We start from the raw sequence: 15,970 nt of genomic DNA, 5'->3' as shown, positions 1-15,970 counted from the left end.
TAGTAGGAGACTTTCTTTTGTAAACACAAGATGAAGATTGGAGTTTATAGTAGGAAAGTTTCTTTTGTAAACACAAAAAAAGATTGGAGTTTACAGTAGAAGTATTTATTTTGTAAACACAAGAAGAAGATTGGAGTTTACAGTAGGAGACATTCTTCTGTAAACACAAGATGAAGATTGGAATTTATAGTCGGAGACATACTTTTTTAAACACAAGAAGATTGGAGTTTACAGTAGGAAACTTTATTTTTAAAACACAAGAAGAAGATTGGAGTTTACAGTAGGAGACTTTCTTTTGTAAACACAAGAAGAAGATTAGAGTTTACAGTAAGAGACATTCTTTTGTAAACACAAGAAGATTGGAGTTTATAGTAGGAGACTTTTATTTGTAAACACAAGAAGATTAGAGTTTACAGTAAGAGACATTCTTTTGTAAACACAAGAAGATTGGAGTTTACAGTAGGAGAAATTCTTTTGTAAACACAAGAAGATTGCAGTTTATAGTAGGAGACTTTTATTTGTAAACACAAGAAGATTGGAGTTTACAGTAGGAGAAATTCTTTTGTAAACACAAGAAGATTGCAGTTTATAGTAGGAGACTTTCTTTTATTAACATATGAAGAATATTGGAGTTTATAGTAAACACAAGATGAAGATTGGATTTTATAGGAGACTTTATTTTGTAAGCAGACACATATATAGTATAATATTATAGATTATATTCATATATATATATATATATATATATATATATATATATATATATATATATATCATATATCAGTTATAAATATGTATGTATATATACATATATAAATACACTCACATGTATACACTATATAGATAAATATATATATATATATATATATATATATATATATATATATATATATATATATATATATGTATGTATATGTATATATATATATGTGTGTGTATATATATATATATATATATATATATATATATATATATATATATATATATATATATATATATATATAGTCAATAAAAAAAGAGATCTATATCGATTTATAAACCCCTGTGCATGATATGTACGTATCATGTAATTCTTATATTATCTTTAGTATCTCCTAAAGCCACAAGGATCGCTTTAACTGGACTCTCAAAGACCCTTTTTTTTCTTTTCTTTCTTTACAGCGTCTGTTGAGGACTTGTTGTTCGACGACGAACTCCGCGTCGTCTCGCAGGACGTAGACGAGGAGGACGCAGGTGTCATCTCGCCTGCACCTGAGGTCCAAGAGTTTGAGGACCTTCCTGAGGACGGGGAAGCCGCCCCCGTACCAGGAAGCCCCAGGGGAAGGGAACCATCCCCCCCAGCTAAGAGGCAGAAGGGTGCAGATCCTTCTAGTATAGAGCAGGTAGAGGAACAAAAAGTATTAGCAGAGCAGAAAAAACCATCTTCCGATCAGCCAACCCCAAAGACTTCTGACCAGGTAAGACAATGTAGTTCACGTTCTCTTGCGACCATCGATTCTCTCTCTCTATCTCAAGTTTCCACGGGGTATCCTACTCCCCGGGTGGGGTGCAGCTCCTGGGGCGTCTCCGTCAGGATGCTGAGATTGTCATATGGCCCTTGGGTTATCTTGGGGCAATGCTAAAGATCCTGTTAATTCACTTTCGATTTCTTAGCTTTTGATGATATAAATGAATTCTCTCTCTCTCTCTCTCTCTCTCTCTCTCTCTCTCTCTCTCTCTCTCTCTCTCTATATATATATATATATATATATATATTAATATATACTGTATATACTGCATATAGTGTATATATAAGTATATATATATATATATATATATATATATATATATATATATATATATATACATATAAAATTATGATAACATCAAGGCCATATGACATCAAGGATTCCATAGGAGATGCCCAGGTCACACCCAAGAGGAGGAGGGAGGAGGCATCAAGCATATCCCGGACCAGAAGCAGAACGAACAAAAACTTGACTTCAACTAAAGCCAAGAGAAAGAAAACTCGCGCTGCTTTTCAATGCTTGAAGAAACCAAAGGTTTACCTCGCACGAGAATGCCTGGATGGTTCATTTTCACCTTTTTATTAATGAGAATTTCTTTCTTAAGACGAAACAAATGAGCTGATGACGCTTAGGATTGTTTAAGAAGGACGAGACACCTTTGAGCCAAACAGGGACATTTTATTTTGACCTTGAATCAAACAGGACACTTTTTTTTTATTTTTTATTTTTTTACCTTAAGCCAAACAGGACACCTTTTTTTTTTTACCTTGAATCAAACAGGACACTTTTCTCACCTTGAACCAAACAGGACACTTTTTTATTTTTTTTTACCTTGAGCCAAACAAGACCCTTTTTTTACCTTGAATCAAACAAGACACTTTTTTTCACCTTGAGCCAAACAGGACACTTTTTTTATTTTACATGTTTTTACCTTGAGCCAAACAGGATACCTTTTTTTTTTTTTTTTTTTACCCTGAATCAAACAGGACACTTTTTTTCACCTTGAGCCAAGCAGGACACTTTTTACACCTTGATCCAAACAGGATACTTTTTTCACCTTGAGCCAAACGACACTTCTTTCACCTTGAGCCAAGCAGGACACCTTGACCCAAATAGGACACTTTTTTCACCTTGACCCAAACAGGACACCTTCTTTTAACTTGAAACAAACAGGACACTTTTTTCACCTTGAGTCAAACGGGACACCTTTTACACCTTGAGCCAAACAGGACACTTTTTTCACCTTGACCCAAACAGGACTTTTTTTTTTTTTTTTTTTTTTTTTTTTTTTTTTACCTTGAGCCTGACAGGACACTTTTTTTTCACCTTGAGCCAAACATGACCTTTTTTTTTTTTTTTTTTTTACCTTGAGCCATAGAGGACACTGTTTTTTTTTTTCTTATCTTGAGCCAGAGGACACTTTTTCACCTTGAGCCAAACAGGACACTTTTTTCACCTTGACCCAAACAGGACACTTTTTTTTTTTTTTTTTTTTTTTTTTTTTTTACCTTGAGCCTGACAGGACACTTTTTTTTCACCTTGAGCCAAACATGACCCTTTTTTTTTTTTTTTTTTACCTTGAGCCATAGAGGACACTGTTTTTTTTTTTTTCTTATCTTGAGCCAGAGGACACTTTTTCACCTTGAGCCAAACAGGACACCTATATATATATATATATATATATATATATATATATATATATATATATATATATATATATATATATATATATATATATATATACCTTGAGCCAAGCAGGACACTTCTGCATTCCATCATATATCTATCTTTCAAAGATTATATCTATTTACCTTCATTCACAGCACACTTATTAATCACTTACATAACTTTCATTCACACATAGACGTACGTAATACTTGCACTGTTGAAAATTTGCCATAAAAATACAAAAATCCTTGGATAAATGTTGCCAGGCATTTACAGTTTTCAAAACGGATATATAATGATGTAGATTAGTGATATTACGGTCACCAACCCGTAAAATATAATAACAAAGTAGGGTAAAATTACGGTCGCCTGTAATTTACTGAAATACAGCTGAGAATAGTATATTTTTACTGAGAATTTTGGATTAAAATTACGGTTTTTTTTTTTTTTTTTTAACAGTGCTGTTATAACCTGTTCGACTCAGTCAAAAACAATATGCCAAGATTCTTTGAAAAAATAATGTTTCAAAATATAACCGAAAAGGACAACTATAATCAATTTCTTTTAGTGATGCAGATTTGCACCGACTCGCAGCGTTGCCCCTTTAGCTCGGAAAAGTTTCCTGATCGCTGATTGGTTGGACGAGATAATTCTAACCAATCAGCGATCAGGAAACTTTTCCGAGCTAAAAGGGCACCGCTGCGAGTCGGTGCAAATCTGCATCGATAAAAGAAATGGACTATAATATATTCATTCCTTACAGACAGACTCCCCCCGTCCTTCCCACTTACTGTCAACTGAGAAACTATAATTTATTCTTAAATTCGCATCGTCTTTGAGACATCATAGCATAAAATATCATTGAAACTTTTAGGTAGACATTTATATCAGCTAATTTTATTTTTTTTTTTTTTCAAACATTTTCCTTTATCTTTGGAGCAGAATAACTGAAGATTTTCTAATTAACATTTTCTCGAAACGATTCTTTACCAGTTTCTTCGTAATCATGAAGCAATGTTTCTTTACCAGTTTCTTCTTAATCATGAAGCAATATAAAGTTAATCAAATATATGTGTGTAAATATATATATATATATATATATATATACATACACATATATATTTGTGTGTATATATATATATATATATATATATATATATATATATATATATATATATATATATATACATAGTATATATATGTATATATATATATATATATACACACACGAATGTATATATATATATATATATATATATATATTATATATATATATAAATATGCATATATATACAGTATGTGTATATATATATATATATATATATATATATATATATATATATATATATATATATATATTAATATATATATATATATATATATATATGATATATGTATATATATCTATATATATATATATACATACACATATATATTTGTGTATATATATATATATATATATGTATACATAGTATATATATGTATATATATACACACACGAATATATATATATATATATATATATATATATATATATATATATATATATATATATAAATATGCATATATATACAGTATGTGTATATATATTAATATATATACACAAATATATATATATAATATATGTATATATATCTATCTATATATATATATATATATATATATATATATATATATATATATATACACACAGTATATATATTGCAGATTGCACTTCAATGCTTCACAAAATAAATGATATGCACTTTAAAGTACCTTGAATACCTTTCTTTGAAACTCCACTCATCCATATAGCCAAATAACAGACACAAACTACTCCTCGGAATCTATACATCCAAGCATCGCTTATAACAAAATAAGACATATTTATACGTTTTTAAAATCTATGCTTTAAGACTCATCCTGCCACCACACCACGATAAATAACAAGCACTCTATTAAATGTTCTTTTGAACAGATAACAATAACATGAATAACCACTATTGAATGTCCACCACGGATAAATAACAATAACAAGAGTGACACAACCACTATAATTCGTAGAAATAACTTTTTGCTGAAAGTTACATCACCATCCTTCCAAAACATGAAATATCTATCTGACGTAAATGCTTGCTCTCCCAAAGCACTGTCCAGGATTCTCATGCGAGAGTTGCTTGCCATGAATTTTTTTTTTTTACTTTCTCGCTTTTATGCTTTTGTGGGCCCTTTATGGAAAAGCCAGGCCAAATTTTTTTTGGCGTCTAAATATAACCATGAATCTGATCAGACGTCGTCTCACTAAAATATGGCGCAGTGGATCCCCTCCTGTTTTGGTCCTGTTTTAATTATTGTTTTCTTTCAGGTGATATTTTTACTTTAATTGGGTGTTTATTTGTTATCTAGCTTTATATATATATATATATATATATATATATATATATATATATATATATATATATATGTATATATATATATATATATATATATATATATATATATATATATATATATATATATATATATATGTATATATACACATATACATATATATATATAAATATATATATATATATATATATACGCATATATATACATATATATATATATATATATATATATATATATATATGTATGTATATATATATATATATATATATATATATATATATATATATATATATATATATATATATACATTATCCTGTATATATATACACAGTATGTATATACATATATATATATATATATATATATATATATATATATATATATATATATATATATATATATATATATATATTTATATATTTATTCATTAACCTGTTATCTTTGATTGTCAATTGAAAGATGTAAACTAGTATATTGATATGAGTATATTGAACATAAAGTATATTGTATCGTGTACTTAATTGTCGTTGAAATTGAATGTAACATTTCTCTAATGTTTTTTATGTGTATATGAGCAATTGAGGTATTGTAACAATTATAGGATTTCATTTTTATAAGCAAAATGAGGTTTCATTATTTTATTTAGTGTGATTAAATATTGTTATGTCATTGTTTATTAGTTTTTTTTTCAATTTTAAAGTACAAGTTTTAAAAAGAACATGATTATATTCATATTTACTATGGCAACGCAAATGAGCTGAATTAAAAGCAAGTATTAAAAATAAAACACATTAATTAAGAAAGCACACTAATAAACTTTATCATTAATATCATAAAACCGTTACATATATATTGTTTTTTTCCTTCTCTTCTAAAAGTGTACCAAAACTTGTTCATATGAACAAATCTCTGTTCTTCTTTTTGTTTTCTTTTTGCAGAAGCTAACACAACAAATTGTTGTGATCACTATTCTTTACCTATAGACATTCCTCATTCTTCCTATATTTACCTGTAAATGAATTTAGCCATGTGAGATTATATATATGCCTATATAATGTTCATATACTGTACATACAACACGGACATTCACATCTACAAACTGTACATTCGCAAATATAATTTGCTTACATCCTCTAAAAAATTATATTATAACGAGAAATCTTTATATGCCTATATAATACTCATATATATACACTAACAATCACATCTACATACTGTACATTCGCAATTATAATATACTGACATCCTCTGAAAATTAATATTTTAACTAGAAGCAAAAAAAAAAAAAAAAAAAAAATATTGGAATAATCGCCAGTGTAATAATTAACATCATTATCACGTTCGCCTTAAAAGGACCAAAATACGAATTTATTTAATTTCATACATGACATGACATTCAACATGAAACATTATTCCCCCTCCTCACCCCTGACCTTCAAACTGACACGAAAAAGAAGAACAAATATAAGGAGAGAAGTTCTATTTTATATATTACAATGGGAGAAATTCCGTCTGAAACAGGGCGACAATTTTATATATATATATATATATATATATATATATATATATATATATATATATATATATATATATATATATATATATATATATATTATATATATATATATATATATATACAGTAGATGTATAGAATATATATAATATATATATACATATATATATACATATACATATATATATATATATATATATATATATATATATATATATATATATATATATATATATATATATATATATATGTATATATGTAATCATATTAGGTGTACAAGTTTATATGTTAGTATTATATTCTAGTCATACTGTTTTTCTTCTTGCACAAAACTACAGAATATAATTTTACGGATAAATTCGAATTATTTATTTATTTCTTTTTAATATAATACATTTGATTTTCGCTCCAGGAATAAATTAAGAATTTATGTAATTGTTTGTAAATTTATTTACATTTTTTAAAAAATATAATGCCACATCCTTTATTTTTTACCAATGTCAAATTTAAGATTTCAAAATAAGAACTAAATAAAAATCTGGACTTACATTGAATTCTGCAGGTTTTCAATACTAGTAGCCATTAGTCCACACTAAACAACTGTTTTTGGAATAGAATTACCTATTCTATGAAAAGTAATATTGATTCACTAATGTAATCTGATCCGTGGATCAATGAATCAAAGAATAGTATAGGTAAAACAAAACGCTAACAAAACAACAGCTTCTTTTGATTATTATTTAATATACGATCCAATTCTGTGGTGATATCAAATGATAATCAAAATTTCTCAAACAAAGGTTCAATCCGTGCATATACAGAAGAGGAATGTTATTGAATTAGCAGAAAATATATTTTGTTCTTATACTGCAAAAGTTATATATTTTTCATCTTATCCTTTTTGGCGTATCTTTGTCGAAAATTCTTTTGCTAAAAACAAGATATTTAGATGTATTGTTATACTAAATATTCCTGCGGCTTAAAATAAAGATGAACTAGATACTAAAAAATGTTGTGAAGGTCAGTTTTATATTTGGCTTATTTTATAATGCAATATATAGAAAGGCCAATTTAGTTTTGTGTCATATGAAAGACAAGATTCACAGATCACAATAGATTTCAGTTATTGAACTTTTTTTTTTTTTTTTTTCCTATAGAATGTCGCCCTGTTTCGTTATCATAGTTTCTCCAGGCACGCATTCACTCATGAATCGTAAAACCCCATTGCACTTTGAAATACCCGACAGAAAACTGCTATTTTACAGTTGGAAGACGAGAAGGGGGCATTCGACCTCCCCCTTTTCAGTGCAGAGGCAAAGGACGCTGCAGGCGATCAAAGAGACTACCAAGAAGAAAATAGTTATTTTATTGCCGATACAGAGAGCTCTGATGGACAAAGGAAAAATGATCCTTGGGACAATGACTCTGATTCTCTGCCTGCCAAGAAGATGCGCTTGCTTGGAGAGGGAGATGGCCTCAGCAAAGAAGACACCGGGGAGGGAAGTGAAGCGCCAGAAGAAGAAGAAACTGCCATAGAGGAAATAGATGTCTGGGGGGATCGAGATATATCTCCTTCACCAAGAATTGAAGATACTGCTAAAACTGGAAAAGAAACCGTCACAGAACAGGAGTTTGAAGAAACTAAAGACAAAGCAGATGGACAAGAAATAGAAGCTAAAGCAGAGGAAGTTGATATCTGGGGAGATCGTGATACATCGCCTCCACTACGAATTCATCACGCTGCTAAACTTGAAGAAGAAACTGTCACAGAACAGGAATTAGAAGCAGCTAAAGACAAATCAGATGAACAAGAAATAGAAGTTAAAGCAGAGGAAGTTGATATTTGGGGAGATCGTGGTACATCACCTCCGCTAAGACTACATCATGCTGCTAAACTTGAAGAAGAAACTGTCACAGAACAGGAATTTGAAGCAGCTAAAGACAAAGCAGATGAAGAAGAATTAGAAGTTAAAGCCGAGGAAGTTGATATTTGGGGAGATCGTGGTACATCACCTCCACTAAGAATTCATTACGCTGCTAAACTTGAAGAAGAAACTGTCACAGAACAGGAATTAGAAGCAGCTAAAGACAAATCAGATGAACAAGAAATAGAAGCTAAAGCAGAGGAATTTGATATTTGGGGAGATCGTGGTACATCACCTCCACTAAGAATTCATTACGCTGCTAAACTTGAAGAAGAAACTGTCACAGAACAGGAATTAGAAGCCGCTAAAGACAAATCAGATGAACAAGAAATAGAAGCTAAAGCAGAGGAAGTTGATATCTGGGGAGATCGTGGTACATCACCTCCGTTAAGAATTCATCACGCTGCTAAACTTGAAGAAGAAACTGTCACAGAACAGGAATTAGAAGCCGCTAAAGACAAATCAGATGAACAAGAAATAGAAGCTAAAGCAGAGGAATTTGATATCTGGGGAGATCGTGGTACATCACCTCCGTTAAGAATTCATCACGCTGCTAAACTTGAAGAAGAAACTGTCACAGAACAGGAATTAGAAGCCGCTAAAGACAAATCAGATGAACAAGAAATAGAAGCTAAAGCAGAGGAAGTTGATATCTGGGGAGATCGTGGTACATCACCTCCGTTAAGAATTCATCACGCTGCTAAACTTGAAGAAGAAACTGTCACAGAACAGGAATTAGAAGCCGCTAAAGACAAATCAGATGAACAAGAAATAGAAGCTAAAGCAGAGGAAGTTGATATCTGGGGAGATCGTGGTACATCACCTCCGTTAAGAATTCATCACGCTGCTAAACTTGAAGAAGAAACTGTCACAGAACAGGAATTAGAAGCCGCTAAAGACAAAGCAGATGAACAAGAAATAGAAGCTAAAGCAGAGGAAGTTGATATCTGGGGAGATCGTGGTACATCATCTCCGTTAAGAATTCATCACGCTGCTAAACTTGAAGAAGAAACTGTCACAGAACAGGAATTAGAAGCCGCTAAAGACAAAGCAGATGAACAAGAAATAGAAGCTAAAGCAGAGGAAGTTGATATCTGGGGAGATCGTGGTACATCACCTCCGTTAAGAATTCATTACGCTGCTAAACTTGAAGAAGAAACTGTCACAGAACAGGAATTAGAAGCAGCTAAAGACAAAGCAGATGAACAAGAAATAGAAACTAAAGCAGAGGAAGTTGATATCTGGGGAGATCGTGGTACATCACCTCCACTAAGAATTCATTACGCTGCTAAACTTGAAGAAGAAACTGTCACAGAACAGGAATTAGAAGCAGCTAAAGACAAAGCAGATGAACAAGAAATAGAAACTAAAGCAGAGGAAGTTGATATCTGGGGAGATCGTGGTACATCACCTCCACTAAGAATTCATCACGCTGCTAAACTTGAAGAAGAAACTGTCACAGAACAGGAATTAGAAGCAGCTAAAGACAAAGCAGATGAACAAGAAATAGAAACTAAAGCAGAGGAAGTTGATATCTGGGGAGATCGTGGTACATCACCTCCGCTAAGAATTCATCACGCTGCTAAACTTGAAGAAGAAACTGTCACAGAACAGGAATTAGAAGCCGCTAAAGACAAATCAGATGAACAAGAAATAGAAACTAAAGCAGAGGAAGTTGATATTTGGGGAGATCGTGGTACATCACCTCCGCTAAGACTACATCACGCTGCTAAACTTGAAGAAGAAACTGTCACAGAACAGGAATTAGAAGCAGCTAAAGACAAAGCAGATGAACAAGAAATAGAAACTAAAGCAGAGGAAGTTGATATCTGGGGAGATCGTGGTACATCACCTCCACTAAGAATTCATTACGCTGCTAAACTTGAAGAAGAAACTGTCACAGAACAGGAATTAGAAGCTGCTAAAGACAAATCAGATGAACAAGAAATAGAAGCTAAAGCAGAGGAAGTTGATATCTGGGGAGATCGTGGTACATCACCTCCACTAAGAATTCATCACGCTGCTAAACTTGAAGAAGAAACTGTCACAGAACAGGAATTAGAAGCCGCTAAAGACAAATCAGATGAACAAGAAATAGAAGCTAAAGCAGAGGAAGTTGATATCTGGGGAGATCGTGGTACATCACCTCCACTAAGAATTCATCACGCTGCTAAACTTGAAGAAGAAACTGTCACAGAACAGGAATTAGAAGCAGCTAAAGACAAAGCAGATGAACAAGAAATAGAAACTAAAGCAGAGGAAGTTGATATCTGGGGAGATCGTGGTACATCACCTCCGCTAAGAATTCATTACGCTGCTAAACTTGAAGAAGAAACTGTCACAGAACAGGAATTAGAAGCAGCTACAGACAAAGCAGATGAACAAGAAATAGAAACTAAAGCAGAGGAAGTTGATATTTGGGGAGATCGTGGTACATCACCTCCGCTAAGACTACATCACGCTGCTAAACTTGAAGAAGAAACTGTCACAGAACAGGAATTAGAAGCAGCTACAGACAAAGCAGATGAACAAGAAATAGAAACTAAAGCAGAGGAAGTTGATATTTGGGGAGATCGTGGTACATCACCTCCGCTAAGACTACATCACGCTGCTAAACTTGAAGAAGAAACTGTCACAGAACAGGAATTAGAAGCAGCTAAAGACAAAGCAGATGAACAAGAAATAGAAACTAAAGCAGAGGAAGTTGATATTTGGGGAGATCGTGGTACATCACCTCTGCTAAGACTACATCACGCTGCTAAACTTGAAGAAGAAACTGTCACAGAACAGGAATTAGAAGAAGCTACAGACAAAGCAGATGAACAAGAAATAGAAGCTGAACCAGAGAAAATTGGAACTAGAGATATGCCTATTTCTGATTCACATAAAACTCTGGAAGAGCCTGAAATCTGTAGTGACCGTGATACCGCTGCGTCATCAAGAAAACAATCAACTATTAAACATGAAGAAGAAAACATTAACATTGATGCATGGTTTGAGGGAGATTTATCTCCACCGTTGAGAGTAACTTTTCCTCCTGAGAAATTTGAAGACCAATTTGAAATCGCATTTAAAGAGACGGGCGAAGATATTGGTTCCCACGTGACTAGAAAGGAAGCTGAGGAGACTTTAGCATCAGTCTCTCAATCAAATATACAGGTTACTGACCACAAAATCCATCAAGATATAATACATAGCGAAGACGTACAGGCTTCGGCAATTGAAAGCAGTGTTACTGGCCATGTCCCACTTATCTTAGAGGAAAATGTATTCCAGGAGCATATTCCTTTGTCCAAAGAAGAGCCCGGAGATTATAGGGTAATGATGATAACATTGTTTGCTTATAGAGCATTGCAAACATGTGACGTCCACTACTGTACCTGCTACAGAGCCTCCTGCCAACATTGTTTCCCGCTAAAGTCAAGGATTCATGGTAAAGACAATGTAGTTTCATTTTTGAAAATTACTCATTCGACTAGAGACTGCTAATTCGGATTATTTTTTTCTATTTGAGAATATCTAAGACAATCCTTTTGATATTCATGTTTTTTTCACATCCTTGAATTTCAATAAATATTTATGTTAAATAGTTCATATATATTGGTTTATCTGTAACCCGTTCCATGTTACTAGTTAATTTTGAAAAATTATTTTTACTTTGGCAAGAAAATTGATTTCTATTTTTTTAATTCCATATAATTTTGTTTTTATAAATAGTTATGCTTATAAAAAGTTTTATTTGCTCTTTTGTTACTTTTGCTGTTTTATGTTTATTTTCATACGATGTGGCATATCCGTCTTTGTAGCAGGTAAACATTTGAACGCAAATTTACTTTCCATGCTCTATATGTTTGATTTTTTTCTAACAGTTCTCAAATATAGCTTTCAGTGTCCAATTATCTTCTGCATCGCTGTCCTATATATGTTAATTAATGAAAAGTATTTCTAACTCGCTTTTGGTCTTGCTTAGATAAACATTTAAGGTAGAATGACACCTGGAAGGTAAATGCCTCCGCAGCTCTGTTATGTCGAAGTGCTGAAACAGTCATCCCTTCTGTGTAATGGCCTAGTCAGAAAATGACGTCTTTGGTGCCAGCAATTCTATCCTGTGTAGATGCTGGTTGCGCAAAAGGACGGAGTTATTTGGTGCTAGCAATTCTATTTTGTGCAGATGTTTGTTGTGCCAAAGAACAGAGAGTTATTTAGTGCCAGCAGTTCTATTCTGTACAGATGTTTGCGCAAAAGAACAGTGTTATTTTGTGCTAGCAGTTGAGCAAATGTGGTTTGTGCAAAAGAACAGAGAGTTCTCTGGTGCCAGCAGGTTTATTCTGTGCAGATGCTGGTTGCGCAAAAGAACAGTTATTTGGTGCTAGCAATTTTATTCTGAATAGATGTTTCTTGTGCAAAAGAACAAAGTTCTCTGATGCCAGCAATACTGTTCTGTACAGATGTTGCTTGCGCTAAAGAACAGTTATTTTGTGCCAGCAATTCTCCTTTGAGCAGATGTGGCTTTTGGTAAAGAACAGAAAGTTCTCTGGTGCCTGCAGTTCTATTCTGTACAGATGTTGCTAGCGCAAATGAACAGTTATTTTAATCCAGCAATTCTGTTCTGAGCAGATGTGGCTTGTGCAAAAGAACAGAGAGTTCTCTGGAGCCAGCAATTCTATTCTGTACAGATGTTGTTTGCGCAAAAGAACAGAGTTATTTTGTGCCAGCAATTCTGTTCTGGGCAGGTGTAGCTTGCACAAACGAACAGAGATTTCTCTGGTGCCAGCAATTCTGTTCTGTGTAGATGTGGCTTGCGCAGAAATGCAGAGAGTTCGGAAAACGAGGATGTTACTTTTGCATATCAATGGAAAATTATGATATATCTACATGGCTCCATGGAAATCATAGATAATATCAATGTGACCCCAAAGAAAAAGCTTGTCTTTTTGACTTCATGGAAAGCAAAGATGTTTTTAATAATATATTTATTTGAGTCTATGACGTCATGGAAACGTCAAGTAACATCTATAAGATTCCACAGAAGATAAACTAAGATAATATCCATGTGAATCCACAGGACTCTAAAGCAATTCTGTGTCTTCATCAACCACAAAAAAACTGATATCAGTATGTAAAAATTAGCCAACTGAACGACAGTACCAGAACCATACATTAAGAATTAGATCTCGAGCAAGAATTTTAATAGAATTTAATTTTTCATATGTGCATATAAAACATAAAATGAATGAAATAATGTGAATTCAATGATATCAGAGATGTAGACTATCTGACTCCAAAAGAAAACTAAATTGATATTCATGTGGAACCACAGAAGACAGGTAATATCTAAGTGGTTCCACTCTCTCTCTCTCTCTCTCTCTCTCTCTCTCTCTCTCTCTCTCTCTCTCTCTCTCTCTCTCTCTCTCTCTCTCTGCTTGCACAGTCACGTATATAAGTTGGTGAATGTCCGGGTGTTTAGGAGAAATTTCCATGTCATCCCTTTCCGGACGACAGGTGTCTGGGAGTGCAAAACAGGTCAAATATTCAACGACTTATATATGATTGGCTTTGTGCCCCCCAGATACCTGTCGTCCAGAAAGGGGTGATATGGAAATCTGTCTCAAACACCCGGACATCCACTAACTTATAAAGACTGACTGTACCTTATTTAAGGAAGGAATTACTGACACCAAAGGGCATTTCAAAGACCAGAGCCATAGAGCAAATCATCATGATTGTAATAAAACTCCGGCCTTAGATTGCACATTATGGAATGGAACCTCTTTTGAAGAAAGGAAATGTTACTGAACTAAAGCATGCATGACGAGTTGACTGATGTTTTGTTGTGCAGAAGTTATTTTGCGTAAATCCAAATGTTGCTTAAGAAAATATCAATTGATGCTCGTGCTAAGATTAGTCTTATGATTAAGTATAAGAAGAGGAAATAGTTTTAAATTGATTATTGCATCCAGAAAACGATTTAATTGTGATTGAAATCTTTATACACTGTCCATATAAGCGATTATTGTATTGGAATACTTTCGGCTATAAAATATATATATATATATATATATATATATATATATATATATATATATATATATATATATATATATATATGTATATATATATATATATATATATATATATATATATATATATATATATATATATATATATATATATATTTAATGGAACAGATTGGCGACCTCACTAAGCAAAATTTCGTTCAGAGATCAATGGTCATTATGCTTTATTTCAAAAATAATTTCTCCTTTTTCAAGAGTGTTTTCCAGTAAATAAACACATCACATACCCCTCCCCCCACTGGCGTACAATCCATTCCAAAGCACAAACTTCAATGATGATGAACTCTAAATAAAAAATTCTCTGTCTCACAACTGTATATGCTACAACTCCTGTGACTCTCATACTGTGACCTTATGCTTCAAAACTCACTTTAACATTTACTTAACAGACTGACAAAATGAGAGGATCGCCCGAGAGAGCTTTCTCTTAAGGTTGCAAACTGTTTAAGATCCATTTAAAAAGAATCGTTTGTTGAATTTAGTTTTTTCTTAAATTAGTCTCGATTCAAACCTATATTTCATGAGTCTAACCATAGGTTATGCAAAACCAGGTTTTATCTGTTAGTTCAATTTTAGTTTACAAAAACAGTATTTTCATCAGCACATAGCTTGATTTTCATGTTGGCTTTGGTTTATATCCAAAAATTTTCGATCAAATGACTTGAAATTTTTATATGATGAAGGTATTATCTATGTCTAAAACATATATAGAAATGGTGTAATTTGGATCATTAGAAAAAAGAAAAATGGCGGACGGTCACCCTAATAGCTTTTGCCCACCAAGAAAATAAGATCACATTCTTTTTAGGTATTTTCTATAATCATGGATGCTTGAGTCAGATTCATATTCTTGATAAAGAATAGCTTCTAATAAGTAAACAGAAAGGAGACAATAATATCTATACAAGG

The 15,970-nt window shown here is 32.3% G+C and overlaps 1 protein-coding gene across 1 annotated transcript in view; it reads left to right on the top strand.

Moving 5' to 3' along the window:
* Positions 1-15,970, top strand: part of LOC137650476 (titin-like) — a 963,282-nt gene that overhangs the window by 725,336 nt on the left and 221,976 nt on the right. The window contains 2 exon segments of the mRNA XM_068383702.1: positions 1,162-1,457; positions 8,325-12,302. Coding sequence (XP_068239803.1) covers positions 1,162-1,457; positions 8,325-12,302 — 4,274 coding nt within the window.

Source organism: Palaemon carinicauda, chromosome 12, assembly GCF_036898095.1.
Source record: "Palaemon carinicauda isolate YSFRI2023 chromosome 12, ASM3689809v2, whole genome shotgun sequence".
In the NCBI taxonomy this organism is placed as follows: Eukaryota; Metazoa; Arthropoda; class Malacostraca; order Decapoda; family Palaemonidae; genus Palaemon; species Palaemon carinicauda.
Note: the sequence above shows the minus strand (reverse complement) of the source record. Positions and strands in the feature narration are given on the sequence as shown.